We start from the raw sequence: 18,156 nt of genomic DNA, 5'->3' as shown, positions 1-18,156 counted from the left end.
TCTCTCTCTTTTCAGACTCGATGGCTTTCCTTTTGAGTAAGTATAAATATTTTTATGATCGGTTTCACTTGAAAATAAGATGCTTGATGCTTTTCCATGCCTCCCCTCCCCTGTGCCTGAATTTTGTGATAATGAAACCAAACCAGCATAAGGCAGGCTCAGGAGTGCCCATGTAAGTGCAGTGGTACAGGTTTATCTATATGAAAACATCCTCTTCCTCATTCTTTTGTCTAATAGCCTTGTAGTCTTTGGCATTTTTTTTCAGACACACCACTTTAAAATGTGCCTGCTTAGCTTTGTACACACTCAGATACACACTTTATACACCCCCCCTGTGCATTTGGCTGTTTCCAGTGCTGCAGTGCATTATGTTGGTTTCGATTATTGCCATCTCCTGTCCCAAAATCAAGGCACAGTGAGGTTTAGGACACACTGACGTGAATGAATTCAGGGCAAACTGTGCGTTCTGCAGTGGGCCTTGTGATAATTGCCTTTGTTTAAACGTCTAACTGTAGTAAATGCAAGTTAGTAGCCTTCGTTCTGGTGAGGGCGTGAAAAAGATCTGCTTTGATAAGTCCTTTTTGCTTTTACCCCTCTCGTTAAGTGAAAAACATTTTTATAGCAGATGATGTCTTTGAACTGCAGTATGTTTTACTGTCAAACACATCAAACTGTGCCATTTTGTGTGCTTCAGAAGAAATGCAAGAAAATGCTGTAATACTGCAGAAAATGCTGTAGTGTTTCTAGGTTGTTGCTTTTAAATTCTTTCTTTTCAGGATTTAAGGCTGACTGCAACACTTAATTCTGATTTTATGCTACTTTGCTAACAGCTTCGCTAATGCTGCTTAATTTGTGATATGTCGCTTCATTCTGTTTTTGCAGGGAAGGTATGGATACAGATAAAGATGACCAACATGGCAGGTACTGTAGACACGGTCCCTAAACTGTTTGTTTCACAGTACTGATGTAGGATCTGTTTGCAGTGCCGTGGTCCGGTGTCTCAAACTGTTTTGGGACAAAGGTATAAAAGGTCATTGCACGAAGTCGAACGGTCCAAGCAAATATCCTTTGAGTCCTACCTCAATATTATTAATAATGTCATTTACTGAGGGAAGGCTAAATAAAAATTCGAATCTTAAAACCTATTTTAATGAAGATCATTAGGTACATAAGATATCTTGGAAATTGTTTTCAGTACTGTATGTAACTTTGTGCTATCATTTCTTAACAGACTGGACTACGCAGACCAACAGGGGAGAATAAAAAATGCAAGGTAATGCTCTCAGCAGGCATGAAAAGAGTTTGCCTGTTGGCATGTATGAAATACCTGCCTGTGTTTTACTCTGAGAATAACTCGTTTTCGTTATCTCTGCACTGCTAACTTTTCTCATATATGAACTAGAAGTGCTGAAACATTTGTTTTAGTCACTTCTGTCAGTGTTAGCGTGGAAATTGGAGCCTGCGCAAGTTTCTTAATTACTACATTCTTTCAAACTCAGTAGTTACAGAGTGTTAACTGCGATCCTTAAGATGTGAAAATACAGAACAAAAACAAAATTATTCAGCATTTAGCATCAGTTTTCCCGGGTAGGGAGAGTTTAGTTCAAAATTATCTCAGATATTTCAACAGGAAAGCCATAGGATGACTAGAAGACATACACCCACAGCAAAAGTTAGTTTTAAATACTGCTGTGTTGATGTAGCATACTAATACAAATATGGAGTTGAATGCATTATTCAATGTACTGTATGGGCAACACAGTGTGTTCTCTGGTAAATTAGAGCCAAGTACTGCAGCCCTTCCTGTAGCTTGTAACTGTTATCACTCAAGTAATGAGCATATTATTCTCTGAAAAAGTCTGTATGTACTTTTATGGGGCTGAGAGGGCGAATGAATTATGAGGAGGATGATCATTATTTTTGTTTTATTATATAGGATTCAGACATTTTTCTTTGTTAACACCGTTGGGTTTCTCACGCTCTTCTGTTTTTCCTTTCCACCTTGCTTGTTCAGGGAGGCTCACAGTCAAATTGAAAAAAGGCGTAGAGATAAAATGAACAGTTTTATAGATGAACTGGCATCCTTGGTACCAACATGCAACGCTATGTCTCGAAAGCTGGATAAACTCACTGTACTGAGGATGGCGGTCCAGCATATGAAAACATTACGTGGTAAGTTGATTGGTGGGAGCAGAGAGAACTGGACTTAAGGGTGATAAAGTAGGGTTTACCCATAACAGTTTTTACTCTCCGTTTCTTGCCATTTTGACTAAAGTGAATAACCCTGGTCTTGTCTGGCGTGGTTTTACTTGGGGAATTTCAAGGGCTTTTATTTAAGGGATTGAAAGAACTTGTGGTTGGCAAATTCACCTGAGCAGCCTAAAATCAGTCATGTTTTTAAGTGTGGGGGGGAGATGTGTAACCTTGCAGCAAAGCAGGTTTTCAGTTTTGGAGCTTTGAGGGTTTCGTGTTTTTTGTAGAAGTGGCATTTGAAAGATTCATCTTCTCAGTCTTCTGCTGTAGCAGTGCAGTTTTCTCCTCTGTGAAAGAACTGATGTAAGCAAGCCATCCCTACCCTGAAGCTACTCCTTCTGCCCTGTGCTGGCATCATGCCTGCACTGTGCTGGTTCAAGACGAAATTCTCTTTGGAACTCTTTACCTAATTGTTTCATCTTTGAACGCTTGCAGCAGCAGCACTGTCGTGTGCTTAGGCCCTTCATCAGATACAGCCACAAAGATTTTTGCCTTGTCTCTTACTTCTGTAGATGTCCTTACAAAAAGAAAAGAGTTCGTTTTTATTTTCTGTCTCTTCCCTTAGAAATATCTTCAAACTTACAGCTATTTGTCATCTTCAGCGCTCTTTTTCCTACCAAATCTGTAAGACTGCAAAACGTATCGTGTCCTAGAAAAAAGAAAGCAGCTTGTGTGGGCTTCCAGAGTTTGTGGTAGAAGTCATGCAAAGGCACATGCTGCCAACTGTGCATTCCAGCTCAAGGTGTGGTCAGTTTGTTTTAATATCAAGCTACCACATAAGGGATGTGGCCTCTCTTTCCCCTCTTGCAGCTGAGCAACTGCAGGGTGACTTGCTTCACAGTCTGATATCCTGATCTAGCTGGGAAGTTTGTGATGAGGAAGGAATCGTTTTCTATTAGCTGACCTGCTGGATTAGCATCACTGCATACAGCTGAGCTTGTGGGAGGGAGGAACAAGGGCTTTGGTTGTAATCCACTGCTGAATCTTGCACGGCACCGATCACTGTTCTTAGGTAGGCCAAGTGTAAGACTTGTTTGGATAGAGAGGTTAGATTTTAAGTGTAATATTGTGGCAGGATTTGTGATGTTTTGTGCTTATACCTTTAGCCATTTGTGAAAGAACGAGCAGTACTTTGTGGCTTCCATTTTAGTCTTTTCAGTCAGTTGCTTTTACAAGTACTTGAAATAGGGAAATATGTGGGTTTCAAAAAGCTGGGGCTGTAACCAAGTTCTGTGTGTCCTAAAGCTCTGTGTAAGAGTGAATCAGTTGCTGGATACAATCTATGATGACGATGAAAGCTTTAAGCCTTCACAAAGTACGCCCCTCAGAAAGGATGCTGCTAAGTTACAGGAAGAGTCACTGTTGTAGTTTCTAGGAGATCTGGCAGCTCCCAGTCGTGTTTATCCTAGCATTTTTGTAAGGTGTAGCTTTTCCTGCCGCTGTCATTTGATTGAGTTGGTACTTCGTAGCAGATCAGTGGTTGTTAATTTGACTCTGCTGTCTTTATGAAGGGAACAGGATGAGAGTAATTACTCTCAAATAAATAGATGGCTCATTTGCTCTGTTTTTTTGCTTTTTGCACTGGTAAGGTCAGTGTAACATCTGTTTTTTGTCTATGGCATGGAATGAGAAATCTCCTCTCTGACAGTCTACTTATGTCACCTCATCGCCTTCTTATTCTTTACTGTCTTACTTTCTGTTTCTTATTGGAGATTAGAACATAAATCAAGCAGAGCATTTGGGTCAAAAATATGTCACAGAGCACTTACATCTCATAAGTCATTTAATTTCTGTTGTACGTAATGCACTATTTCTGCTTGCAGCTAAAAATACCAACGGAGTTCATCGTATTAATAAAATGAAACAAAAAATCAACTTTCATTTGAAAGAAGGGGTGAAATGAATAACGGCGTGAAAAGGAATCAAGGGAACATTGCTCACTGAAGCGTGTGTTGTTTAAGTCACTGATTCTCATCTGGGGGTTTTGTTATTCTTTAGGTGCTACAAACCCATATACAGAAGCCAACTACAAGCCTGCCTTTCTGTCAGATGACGAATTAAAACATCTAATACTCAGGGTACGTTTCAGCCTTTTGTTGTGAGATGCTGGCAGCTGTGAATGGAATTCTTTCATGGCAAAACACCAGCATTTTTCTGCCTGTTGTCTGAGCTTAAGAATGTTGTGATAATAGAGGATAACATAGAAATGTGTAAGACCTTTGCACACGGTCATTAGGTTTTAAAGATGAATAACAGCTCTGAAGTAAAGCAAAAGGATTTTAGGGGGAGGTCTGAAGAAAATGTTGTTTTGATAGCAACTGTATGAATTCTCAGCTATTTCATGAAATAGACTAAAATTACATCAGAAAAGAATTGTGACAGACTTTCTGCCATGTGTGACCTGGACAAGATTTTTAGCATATGATGATATAGGATTGCCTTGTTTTGAGGTCACTGATGCCACGTGACATGGTATGATTGGATCCTTGCTGTATGCATTTATAGCACAGAGAGCACATATTGCTCGTGTAAGTTGTCAAGTGCTGCCGTGTTCAGATGCAGCGTGTTTGGAACTGAATTTCTGCAGCACTGTGACTTTAGAGTGATAAAGGTAGGGCCTAATCCTGCATGCTTGTATGTGGCTGAAAAATAGGACTTACTTTCAGAATTGCCTGTGGACACACAAATACCCAGATTATTTGGCTTCCTACTTAAATAGGAACTATGAAATAAATGCATTTAAAATACTGTTTAAAAAAGTAGACACTGTTAAACATAATTGTAATATTAACAGACAAAATACGGATGCATTCTTCTAATAACAGTGATTGTGGATTCTGGGCCCGGTTCCCAGAATGATGCCAGAAGTGTTAGCAGATGAGAAATAAAAACCCCAAAAAAGTAATTTCATATCTTGTCTGTTGACTCAGTTATCTCTAAATGTGAAGAGAGTTCTCCGAGTGTGGAAATCCTGCCATATACAAAGTGACTTTAAAGGTTTAATGATGCAGTGAAGAAGTATAACTTAGTAATTTATTTCCCCTCTGCCCCCTCCAAATTAGGCAGCAGATGGATTTCTCTTTGTTGTGGGCTGTGACAGAGGGAAGATACTGTTTGTTTCAGAATCTGTCTTCAAGATCCTCAACTACAGCCAGGTATTCTTTTCCTTTTTGAGTAGTGTTGGGCCTTAAAAGATTTGAAGGCGGTTTTATTATTCTGCATTTATACGGGAGGGGTTTTTGTGTGAACGGTTTGTCCTGAAAGCTGACATTGTTTGCAAAGAAAACTTTTCTCTGTCGTGCTATTAGACAAGATTGCTTCTGGCTTCCATTCAAATGAAAGAGGTAAAAAGGTACTAACTTTACTTTCCTGATTGTGACACATTCTGTTTGGGTTTTCACTGTCAGGCTTGCAGAAGCGTTCACTAATTTGGCTTGTATGCAGATATTGAAACATCAGCCTGAGCTTTTTTCCAGTAGCACTACATGAATTTTTCAACTTGGTTAGATTTCTGTTCTGCTTTTTGCTAGCATTCTTACTGATGGAAACTGGGAAGCAATTGTAACAAAGCCAGGATTTTGATATATGCTTAACACAAGGCATAACTTAGAACATACACTGTATAAATAAGTCTTCATTCTATCTGTTGCCTGCCCTAGCTTCAAACGTTTTCATCAGGCATCCTTTAGTGAGGTATTTACTAAAAGAACTAATTGTGTAAACATTAAATAAGGACATTTGCAGTCATGACTTGAAACATGTAACATACAAAATGGAGCTGAAAAGAAACCCGAATATCTGCTGTTGGTGGACTGAGCATGTGATTCCTGTAAAGCTCTCATTGAAAATAATGAAAGTATTTACTATGAAATGTAGCCACAACTGCGGTGAAAACTAATACCTTCCGTTTAATCCTGATCTGAGGCGTTTGATATTCATTGGTTAGACCAGTTCTTTGTAACTGATGCTAAAATTGGGAAAGTGTACAGCAGAATCATTCTAATTTTTGACTGAATATTCGATCCCTACAGAATGATTTAATCGGGCAAAGTTTATTTGACTACCTGCACCCAAAAGACATTGCCAAAGTGAAGGAGCAGCTGTCTTCATCTGACACCGCCCCACGAGAAAGGCTTATAGATGCAAAAAGTGAGTGTTCTTTCTTTTGAACAGTATTGCCATATGTTTGGTGAACATGCAAAGTGTCTGTGGGGGGTGCTCTTTGGAATGCACGTCGTGCCAAGGAAGAGAGAGAAGAGAAAGTATAAATTTGATTCCTGCAGTAGATGCATTTATTTAGCTGGCTTTGCTTGTGAAGTACTGTCTCTTTTCCAGGCAGGGAAAGTTGTGCTTTTTTTCCCCATTAAAACATACGAGGTGTTTGTTCTTATCCTTGATTCTCAGTGGTCAGAATATACTTGGTATTATTGTGGTTATCCACAGCTGTCACTTGTGGCAGAAGACTGTTTTTCCCAGTTCCAGCAGTGACCCAGCCTTTCACTTACAAGGTTTTTTAACTCAGTCCTTGGAATCGTTTCCTTGTACATCTCTTACTTCTACTCCATTCTGATGCTTAAAAGGAGTTCTGCATCCGTGTTGTGTAGAAGTGTGTGGGTATTTAATTAACTCTTCTAACAGGAGTCTGCATTGCCTAAGTAGAAAGTGACAACTTATAACTGCACGTTTCCAAGTTGTTAAATCTCATGCTTGTTAGAAGCAAAAATCTGTAGGACTTCATCTCAAAAAAGCTACCACCACCTCAGCTTCAGAAAGTAGAGCCAGGGGTCATTCCAGGGCAATGAGCCCAGAGGCTCAGGCTGGCTCAGCCTAAGTTTCTCTGTCTCTTGGCTTTGTCTGGTCATCAAACACGTTTATCCAGTGCTATCCCCTTTTCTGTATGCCTCTGAGAAAGTTAGGGCAAAAAGAAAGATCACAGTTTGCAGTCTTGCTATCTGCTACAACAGACCAACCGGTAAGTTTTCAAGAGCAAATATTCTTAAGAGTACTGGTGTTTATTTATTTGTATTTTTATCTTGGCATAAATGACTCCAGCACAATTTGTTCTTTCACCACTGGAGAGCAGTTTAGGCCATGTGTGGTGCAGGACAGTCTGACCTCCTTGACGTGACCTCTCCCAATTCTAGTTTCAACAGAGGCACTCTTAGCACTGAAACACAAGCATCATCATTTTTCTCCTTGCATTAAAAACTCGCAGGATCCTAAAAGGTTTTGTACATGTTTATAGCTGTTCATTTATAGATATCCCCAGAAGTGGTTGAAGTGGGAAAAGTTGCTGTGATTTAAATTCATCAGTTTTAGGAGAACTGTCCCCTGAAGCTCCTTCTGCTTTGCTCTTAACGTGTGCCAAGAACTCTGTTTGTAGCAGCACGCTGCCGTTGCTTTCCAGATTTGACATGTTTTTTCATAGAATTTTTTCTCCAGTGGTTTTCCACAGAAAATAATCTAAGATTCTCATACAAGTATATGGTAAAGGTCGGGACTCACTGCTAGGGCATATTACAGAATCACAGAATTGTAGGGGTTGGAAGGGACCTCTAGAGATCATCGAGTCCAACCCCCCTGCCAAAGCAGGCTTCATATGAACGTAATTCTTTGAGGACAGAGATTCTTCTTACCCATAACGGGAGGTCTTGGGGATTTGCAGTCCCTGCGTATGTCACTGCCACCCTTTCCCCCTTCCATCACAGAATCATGTTGGAAGAGACCTTAAAGCTCATCCAGGTCCAACTCCCCTGCCATGGGAAGGGTCACCTCCCACTAGATCAGGCTGCCCAGCCTGATCCCATCCAGCCTGGCTTCATTGTCAGAAATCTAATCTCTGGAGACACTGCAGTTGAGAGAGTACTGGGACAGCACTCTTTGCATGAGCATATGTGCTCTCTCAGCTCTCTCAGTTTTGTGATTTAGAAAGTCTTCTGATAGAAAGAGCCATGGGTATATTACTGCTCTATGGATAAATAATCTCTATTTTTAGTCAGTTGATTAGTGTTCAAAGAAATCATGTTAATTGCAAAACTTGATTGGACATTAACAATCTATTTCTAATCTTCTAGTCTAAGGCTGTGTTCGCAAGCTAACAGCAGAAAATGTAATCAGAAATCAATCTAATATGCACGTGGTCAGCCGAATCAGTCAGTATCCTGCAGATGGTCACTTAAATGAGTCTCCACAAAAGCACCTCTCCTTCTGAAGGAGATGGAACAGCTGTGAAGTTAAAACCTCGTACAGTTTGATTATACCATGTAATTGTTTGTATGGTTACCTTTAAACCCAACAAAGGCAGCTTCCTCACTTCCTCTGTTTGCTACAGCTGGACTCCCAGTAAAAACTGATATAACACCCGGGCCATCACGACTGTGTTCTGGAGCAAGGCGGTCCTTCTTTTGTAGGATGAAGTGCAACAGACCTTCAGTGAAAGTAGAAGACAAGGATTTTCCTTCAACCTGTTCAAAGAAGAAAGGTAACAATTATGTGTTTTAATGTCAAATGTAATGGCTGTCAGGCTTTTTTCCTATAAATGCTCACTTGCAGTGGTTCTTGATATTTATTGAATAGTAGCAATATTTATTCTTAAGATATTGCCATATGAACTATGTTTTGATCTGTTACTTTTTCCTTTTCATACAGATTCTGTTCCGCACTTCCCTTCTAATGTAGTATTTCTGCACCTGAAGTATTTGGTCATAATGTCATCTGTGGTTTTAATTCATGTTGTTTTTTTTTCCTCTGCAAGGTATTACTGCAAAATTGTTGGAATATGTATTCAGTCCAAGGTTGAAACTTTCTTCTTTTGAGTACTTTGGACATTTTATCTGAGTTAAAGTAGGAAGTGTGAACTAGAGTCAACTTCAGTGTTTTGTCTCTGGATGTGACAGCTGCTCCAAGTACTGCCCACTCATTTCAGACATAGCTTCAAACTTCTATCACACCTTGGTGCTCGGCCCTGAGAAAATAGCTTTGTGCAGTTAGGCACGAGGTTTTTTCTCAGCCTTTCTGTCAAAGCCTTCTTCCTTGCAGTCATAAGGCCTGCTCAGTGCTGAGTAATTGGAGTTCTCCTTTCAGAGAGTGACTGTACCACTTGTCACTGTGAACCTCTGTCTTTACCCCTATGGACAGCTTATTCTCTGTAGGCCCAGACTGTCTATTTTCTGGCAGCCAATGTGGTTTCATTATTTGTATGAGCCTCATGCTAGATTGAAAAATACACCTTATTATTAAGAAATTTAACACTAACTTCCTCAAACAGTCCTTTAGGTGAAATAATAAAAGGGTAGTTCTTAAGGGTACTTAAGGATCAGAAGAGATCTTGGTTTGAACTATGTGGCATTTTGCTACTAACAGTCATTTTGTGAACTGCGTATTGCCTTAGCTCAGATGAGTTGTGCTGAAGCAGGAGCACTGAGAAATCCCCTGGTGAGCAGCATCACAAATATTCCAGTTAAGGAGGTGAATTTTCTCAGGACTGAGAGGTGAAGTTCTCCAAAGGTGAAGTTCTCTCTTTTTGTTCTTGTTTTTGTAGCAGACCGCAAAAGCTTCTGCACTATCCACAGTACGGGATATCTAAAAAGCTGGCCACCGACAAAAATGGGACTAGATGAAGATAACGAGCCAGATAACGAGGGCTGCAATTTAAGCTGTCTTGTTGCAATTGGTCGGCTGCATCCTCACGTAGTACCACAGCCAGTCAACGGCGAGATCAGGGTGAAACCTACAGAGTACGTTTCTCGACATGCAATAGATGGAAAATTTGTTTTTGTAGACCAGAGGTAAGAACGCTTCTCACAGCCTCCACTGTCAGTCACTGTCCAACCCTGATTTACTGCTAGCGTGACATACTTAAAGAACTGAAGGTATTATTGAAAAAAGAGCTGTCTGATCTTTTCAGCTTTATACTAAATCCCAACTGGAAGTTATTCTACTTCTGAGACTGAGCACAAAGCGACTGCCGTGTATTTATTAGGTACTACTGATCAAATCATAAAAGCTCCTACACTGTGGCTTACTAGGCAGAATAATCCAGATATCATTTCTGCCCGTTGATTAGGGGGATGTATATACGTAATCCTCAGAAGAATACGCTATCCTATTCTGCTACTGGAGTTTGTAATTACAGCAGTTGGTTGCTGGAAATCTTCTGCAACCACTATGTGGATAAGTTGTATTGCACAGTCTACGTCAGGCTTTGGTAACAGATTCATTTCTGTAAGCATCTACTTGGGCATTATCTACTGCATTAACACCTCCGCATGTGATCTTTGTATTCATAAGAAATAAAACTTCTTGTAACCTTTACTTCTTGGAATAGGTTTGAGAATGCAAACTGGTGTTGGTACCTTTTTTTTTTTCCCAAACATCAATTTTATTACCTACTCATGTATTTATTCAGGCTAATTCGTAGCACTGAAGAAGAAATTGCTTGAATTTTCTAGCAAAGCAAAGAGATGCAACCTGGGCCTTCTTTCAGAATATCTGACATTCTCAAGGCAAAAGGAGTGGTTGAAGGATGTTAATGGAGGGGTTGCGTTGTGTGGAGGAGAACTTTTGCTTCCCTTCCATGCCAAGATGTGTTGAGACCGCTCAGCTGAGACTTATTTCACATTGTCTGTAGCTTAGGCACGGTTATTTACAACCTAAAAAAGCCCAGGCTCCGAATTCTGCCTGAATCTGCCTGATGGAATTTGTTCCTGGGGTGTGTCTGTGCTCAGCTGATTCCTTGTGGACTTTGAGAGGAAACAGAGCTGGCAGTGTTAAGAAGTACAGTAAGCGATATCTTTTATGATAGCATTTGTCTGATTATAGTGGTAGTTTTTATTTTCTCTTTTGCTTTTAATTTCACAGTAAGGTTTTTGAAACACCTGTTGTTCTGCAGCAGTACTGCTAGCCAATGGTCATTACGGAGCTGGCAGAACATTCACAGCCTTTCTGCTGCTCAGAAAGCGTGCCGTGCTGCAATGCCAAGCAAGGGTAGTTTATGAACAAGTTTTATCTTCAAAAGATGAAACCTACTCTTGCAGTGAACACTGAAGTCTTTCCAAAATAACAACTCAGAAAAAGCTGACCAGTTGAATTCAAACTCTGATGCTCCAGTTCATTGTTTCCTAGATGAAATCTGTATCTGAATGTTAAACCTGAATTCTTTTGGCTCCACTTTAAGCCCATTATGACTACGTGAACAGCTTGTATCTGTCCTGCTTGTGCTCCCTTTGAGACAGGAGATACAGCTGTAATGAAATAGCTGCCTTGTGCAGGTTAAGGAGGGAGCTCAAGCAGTTCTTCAAACTTACATATGTTTTTCAAAGGCACCTTAGAGGGAAAGGGCGCTACTACCTTGTAGCTGTTACAGGGCAGCTTTATTCAGGTTTAAATTCTCAGAATTACTGTATTCCTCCAGAGCCGTTTAGAAACTCTCACAGCCGTGGTACTGTCAGGTCTAATATTACACCTGAGGGTCACTGGCGTTACCTATCTTTTAATTACCCATGAATTAGAAAGAGTAATCTTCATGACCTTTTCCTCTCACCTGAAAACAACTGTCAGCATTACTTGCTCATTTCAGAGTGATTTTCAGTAAGCTGTCACAGATACTTCAACTTGAGAATAATTTTTTTTCTCTTTTTTGTTTTATTTTCCTCCTTTCCTTCCCACCCTTCCCTTTCCGTTCCCAAGGGCAACAGCCATCCTGGCATACTTACCCCAGGAACTCCTAGGTACTTCATGTTATGAATATTTCCATCAAGATGATATAGGACACCTTGCAGAATGTCATAGACAAGGTATGATGATTAATACTTTGGGTAAATGAATTGTAAGAAATACTGGGAATTATTATGTATTAAGAAAACTACCCAAATCTGTTCAAGCCCGCTTGTCTCTTTCTGTAAGTGCTTTAATTGAGAAAGTTGTTTGCACATACCAAGCAACACGCCTCTTAGACTTGCATGGATTTATAGTGAATAATTGAAGCTCCCAGTGCGTAAAGAGGTAAGCTGCAGGAGTCAGACTTTTCTCCATGTGTGCAGGGCAGGGTTCACTGGATAGTTTTCTGTCAGAAGGGCTCTGCTTCAGCAGTCAGTGCTGCTGTTTCCCACAGAGTTACTTGTTGTCTGTTTTCAGTTTTGCAGACAAGAGAAAAAATTACGACAAACTGCTACAAGTTTAAAATAAAAGACGGTTCTTTTATTACCTTGAGGAGTCGCTGGTTCAGTTTCATGAACCCTTGGACCAAAGAAGTAGAATACATCGTCTCAACAAATACTGTTGTGTCGTAAGTATTTTGGATGTAGCAGATGCACATGCGGGCTAATTGTTTTGCATTACTGGGCAGATGAGTTTTGGTATTTCCTTTCACTGGGAAAGCCAGCATGTCCATCTTTGTAAGGATTTAAGAAAGACACATTTCTTGGCTCCTGTGGGATCTTCCCCCTCCTTCCATCTTTTTTTCCCTTGGGGGTTTTGCAGAGCTGCATTGCCTTTGCAGTGGAGTAACTACCTCAGAAAAATTAGTCTAGAGAGAGGCTGTTTGAGTTCTGTATTGCATACTTTGAGTTGTAACGGTGTTTTCTTTCTGCTGTTTAGCCTTGTCAGCCCCAATGTTTCTTTGTGTGATAGTGACTCACAAGCTACTTAAACCCTGTAGCGTTCCGTTCTGACACACTGCAGTGACTGTTCCGCAGGGCTTTCCATCACTCACTGTAACTCTTGAAATCCACAGCACCAACGTACTTGATAGCGGAGATGCGGCCTTCCCACAGCTCGCAGCTTCTCCGCATAGCATGGACAGTGTGCTTCAGGCTGGAGAAGGTAACTACTCTGCCACTGGGAAAGTAGTGGCAGTAACACTTACGTGCACGCATTTGTTGTGGTCTTGCATAGAGAGCTTGTTAGTAAAGAAAAATGTGGTTTGAGGTAAAAAGAGACTGCTAACACAGCTCCTGTCCATGTTGTCTGTGCTGGCAAGTGGTTCACTCAAAGTAAAGCATAAACAAGGCTGGAGAGGAGTCTTTTCAGCTGCAGAATAAAGCAGGTGTGATGAGCTATTCTTTACCAAGTCTGGACAAGAAGCTCTGCCAGATGCTCAAAGCAGGCAGATTCTGATCACCTTCAGAATGTGGCGTGCAAGCAGCACAGAGAGATGTCTAAGAAACACAGCACAGCTGAGTCCAAGCCAGGGCTTCCTGTATGTTTGGAGGTATTCAAGAAGTGCTAGAATTTAAACAAAGCTCATCTAGTTCTGACCAGCTGTGGGATTCATACCTAAATATGAATGCTGTTTGGAAAATGAAAGTTTACCTGACCTTCAAGCTACCTTCCTTGTTTCAGGTGGCCCAAAAAGGAGCCATCCTACTGTCCCTGGAATTCCAGGAGGAACGAGAGCTGGGGCAGGAAAAATAGGAAGGATGATTGCTGAAGAAATCATGGAAATCCACAGGTAAGAGAAAATAGCATGAAGTAAGAAAAATAAGTATAGTTCTTCAAAAGAAAATTAAAGAAGTCTTTCTTCAAGCTGAATACATAATGATGTAATTGCATTTCATGAGTAGACAGTTACAGGTTCCTATTCAGAATACCTGAGACAGTCACAACCAAAAGCAAAAGAATGACAGAGTTACAGCCTTCTGACTTTCTGCTCTAAGAGACCAGAAATGGTAAAACAAAGAGCAGCTAACTGGAAACCAGTTCCTTTCTAGACTATCCTGATTCTCTTAACAGCCATCTTATCTCCATCCTTTCTGAGCCACTATGTTCATTGGGTGTCATTATTAATTTCTATAGATTGCCCTTCATGATTTTAGTTGTGGGAGTTGTTCCCCTTCCTGTAAAACTGGTCTCATCCAACAGATGCTCAGCAGCAGCAATATTTGCCATTTTGGTCCTGTCCCTCCAGTTTTGCTTGCTCTAGGACGTACACTGCCCCTCTAAGAGAACAGATTTAGCACATAATGTACCTTTCCTGTGTATAAGGATAGGAAGGAGGAAAAAATAAAAAGAAAGAAAGTTATCACTCAGGTTGAACCAATACTCTGAAACTTGACTTCTCTTTCAGTAGTTACAAAACACTTAATTAGCTTCAGTAAGTGTAGAAGAATACCTTACCACCTATGTTTCATTTCAAGAGCCTGAGTTAGTTCCAGTCCTTCTTGAGCAGCTGTTACTATTTGCCAAAGCTGCCTTCTGTTCAGCTTTCCCAGAGGAACTCTGCCAAGGATGAGACTTCCTTCTCCACTGCTTTTCTCTGTAACTGCCTCACCTCCATTTAGTCTCAGGGTTTGTTGATTTTATAGTTAATACATTATTCTATAATAATAATTAAAAAAAAAAAAAAGATATTTGATCAAGTTAGGGAGAATTAAAATGAGGAAATGCTGACTCAAAGGGTATTAAATATATATATGTGTGTGTGTGTGTATATATATATAGTATTATATATATATATTGTATATATGTGTGTGTGTATATATGTGTATATATATGTATATATATATATATAAATGGACTGTTCTATGTGTCCAGCACACTTCTCTAGCAGTAGCCCATTTAACAAGTCTAGGTTTATGCAATGGAGACAGCTCACACTCTTAGCTGGTAGAAGCTGAAGCACAATGTAGAAGAAAAGAGGTTTCCTCAGTAAGCAGGATCATTTCCTTGCTCAGTCTCAGTGAAGGGTGCACAAATAAACAAGGGAATTAATGTGGCAAGAAGGCAAACTTTACAGACTGGGTAAGCTGGACTAGTTACTCACAGACTTTATCTTGCTGTAAATTAGAAGTTGCTACAGGTGGTTTGAATAATATTAAAAATTGAGGAAACTGTACAAATGAAGTTTGCCACCTGATACTGAGGTCAGCATCCAAGTCTCCAAGTTTCTGGTGAATTCATTCCCTATTTCCCACATGATAGGATAAGAGGATCATCACCATCCAGCTGTGGTTCAAGTCCACTGAACATTACCAGCACGCCGCCACCTGATACCTCCTCCCCTGGAAGCAAGAAGGTAAGAACCAGCTTTACAGACAGGCTTGTAATAGTAGCATCGAGCACACTGAGATGATGCTTACAAAACATTATTGGTGCTAAACTCTTAAACTGCTTGGCTGAAGAAGTCTGGTGGCAGCTCAAAGTACTCTGGTGTCCAAAATCCCAGTACCGTAGTCTTTAAAGTGCAGAGAGCAGTGATCCTCAGCACCAACAGCTTTTGAAATGCACCTGCTCTTTATGTGTTGGCCTTTCTGTAATATTAAAAAACAGCTGCAACAAACAGCTCTCCTCACATCTCTTGATTGTCCAGAAACTCTTTTACACCACATACTGGTGAACGCAGGAATTGCTCTTGTTTGAGCACTCAGTGTGCAAGTGAGTCACAAGTTACACTGTACTGCTGTAGCACAGAATATGGCAATTAGATGCTTCACTGTGCACTGACATTTTTAAGTCAATACTATGTACCATGCTCCCTTCTAAGATTGCTTAAGTAGCATTCACATACCATTACTAACACTTAACTTCCCAATGACTTGTACTAGCTGCATTTAAGTCATCTAGTAAATTGCTACTTACAGTTGTCATATTCAAGACAAGAAGAGCACTTATCCAAATCCCTATTCTGTGCATTCACACACTGCCACAGACTTAAACTTTCTTCCCCAGAAATTACAGTGACTGTAGATAAGAATTAATTGACTGGAGCATATAATTGACAGTAAATATTTCTATTTCTGGATTTCTTTGTTCTTAAAATAAAACTTCAAGCTGGAACAGAGTTGCTGTCCTGGAAACAGTCATTCTTGCTCATTCTGCTCAGCAGTAACTCAACATCTACATACAGTAAATGCTACTGTAACTTAAGTACACGAGGAGAGTTGGGTACTTCTAATAGCACAGCCTCTCAGTATTTCTCTTAAGTTAGAAAATGAAGTTTTGCTAGAAAGAAGTTCTAGATGGTGCCACCCTCAAAAGGGAGCTCAGACATACCTTGCAGTTTGTGCATTTCTGAGTCACTGAAAACCATAGTTCAAGTTCAGCTATTCCCTTGCTACTTGTTTACAATTCCCAAAGGCAGCGCTTCTGTTTCGGCCTGCTCTCACGTCCACGGTGCTGCTGTGCTCTGTACCTAAAAAAGCATTACACTCAAAGTCCAGAAGCAATGCTCAGCTGTGCAGCCTCGCTCTACAGTCTAAAGGACTGTACTCTGAAAATGGAGGGTCTTAATTGACAGTACTTTACAGGCACTATATTTGTAAATTCAAAAGCCTCCTTAGCTGTAATTACTCTCACTTGCAGATGGAATGCTTAGAATGATGATACCCAGAAATACTCTCAGGTCTTTCTCTAGCAGTTTTGCAGAAGTGCTTTTGGAGGTTTGGCACATAGTGCTGACTTGCACCACCAGAACGGAAGAGATCTGCTATATGTCTGCTTAATAGACGTGATGCAGAGGGAAAGCAGTTCCCAGTTCACACCGAGTCAGATTAGCCTTTTGGTCCTGGATTGTTTCTCAAGAAGTCCATCCTCTCCACATTAAAAATCCCATACTATAAAGCAGTTTAGACTTAATGGAGCATTTCATGCTGTCTTATGGCTTCTCTTTTCTTTCAAGATCCTAAATGGTGGCACTCCAGACATTTCTTCAGCTGGACTGCTATCTGGGCAAATCCAAGATAGCTCTGGTTACCCATATTCTGATAACTCCTCTATTCTCGGTAAGTGAAAGCATACACAAACATGCCTCAACATCAGCTAAACACTTAGACAGCTGTAGCAGGATGGCTGCTGTTAGCAATGATGTGCCTTTACCATCTACAGTACACGCTGAGCAGTGAAGCTTATAATCTACCACTGTGCCTTAAGAGGTAGCTACAAGAGGAGCCTGGCAGCCTACTTTGCTAGCTTATTCTTTAAGTGCATTTGGAAGCCTCTTTCCTCCATCTGAATCTACTTTTTGTGAGTACTTTTAAACAGGAAGAGGGAGGGTTGTGGCCTGGCTGTGTCGGAGATGTGACCTAACCTTTGTACTCGGACTGCCAGGTATCAGGTGTATCCCTGAATCTGGCTCTGAGATCTGATCACACACCCAGAATAGCTCAGCCAGTTCAGGTACTCAGGTCACATGGCAAGTGAAACGAATATAACAGAACAGCTTCTGACACCGTGCTCATCGTATTTATACTTACAGGGGAGAACTCCCATATAGGCATTGACATGATTGACAACGATCAAGGATCAAGCAGCCCCAGCAACGACGAAGCAGCGATGGCAGTAATAATGAGCCTTCTTGAAGCAGATGCAGGTCTTGGCGGCCCTGTAGATTTCAGCGACTTGCCGTGGCCCTTGTAAATGATGCACCCTGCTTCAACATCCAAATATCAAAGTGCATTTATTGGTGGAGTTCTACAGTCTGTGAAACTCGTTGGATGGAGAAGCTTTTATGTACGAATTTCATAAAAGCCATATCAGAACGCAACTCATTCTACCATGTGTAACGTCAGACAAAGTGGAATAACCCGCTACAGTGTTCCGTGTTGATTTGGTTAGCTGTGTATAGCTTGCAATACCTGTATATTTTGGATTCTGTTGTTTGAATTTTTGGGTTTTTTTTTGTTTTGTTTTTTTTTAAATCACTGTGCAACTCACTGGCATCAGTGGTAGCTTTTATATGCAAATGACCATTTCAGATGTATGGTGTGTTTTTACACTGCAAAACAGTCCCCATGTGGATATTTCTTATACTAATTGTACCATAAAGCTGTTTATTCTTTCTTGTAAGAATCCTTTACTATAAATATTGTTAAAGTGTAATGTATTAGACAGTTAAATATTTTTAAAATAAATGTTTCCCTTGTTCTAAGATGGAGCATTTACTTTGATAAATAAATTTGATAAAACCCT

General features: G+C 40.4%; 1 protein-coding gene across 6 annotated transcripts in view; it reads left to right on the top strand.

The window, feature by feature from the left end:
• Positions 1-18,112, top strand: part of BMAL1 (basic helix-loop-helix ARNT like 1) — a 45,802-nt gene extending 27,690 nt beyond the window's left edge. For 4 of the 6 annotated variants that reach the window (XM_072338520.1, XM_072338517.1, XM_072338518.1 and 1 more), the window contains exons 4-19: positions 16-36; positions 883-921; positions 1,232-1,273; positions 2,015-2,172; positions 4,252-4,331; positions 5,316-5,408; positions 6,285-6,402; positions 8,585-8,734; positions 9,794-10,040; positions 11,941-12,047; positions 12,388-12,538; positions 12,986-13,074; positions 13,594-13,702; positions 15,172-15,265; positions 16,868-16,970; positions 17,444-17,642. In XM_072338520.1, the coding sequence (XP_072194621.1) occupies positions 16-36; positions 883-921; positions 1,232-1,273; positions 2,015-2,172; positions 4,252-4,331; positions 5,316-5,408; positions 6,285-6,402; positions 8,585-8,734; positions 9,794-10,040; positions 11,941-12,047; positions 12,388-12,538; positions 12,986-13,074; positions 13,594-13,702; positions 15,172-15,265; positions 16,868-16,970; positions 17,444-17,604 (1,762 nt within the window). In that variant the 3' untranslated portion in view covers positions 17,605-17,642. Of the gene's footprint in view, positions 1-15; positions 37-882; positions 922-1,231; positions 1,274-2,014; positions 2,173-4,251; positions 4,332-5,315; positions 5,409-6,284; positions 6,403-8,584; positions 8,735-9,793; positions 10,041-11,940; positions 12,048-12,387; positions 12,539-12,985; positions 13,075-13,593; positions 13,703-15,171; positions 15,266-16,867; positions 16,971-17,443 lie in introns of all 6 variants that reach the window. The other 2 variants (XM_072338516.1, XM_072338521.1) reach the window with 2 other exon arrangements.
• Positions 18,113-18,156: the final 44 nt, after the last annotated feature.

This window comes from Excalfactoria chinensis, chromosome 5 (genome assembly GCF_039878825.1).
Source record: "Excalfactoria chinensis isolate bCotChi1 chromosome 5, bCotChi1.hap2, whole genome shotgun sequence".
NCBI lineage: Eukaryota > Metazoa > Chordata > Aves > Galliformes > Phasianidae > Excalfactoria > Excalfactoria chinensis.
The sequence above is the reverse complement of the archived record's forward strand: the minus strand, read 5'-3'. Positions and strand labels throughout refer to the sequence as shown.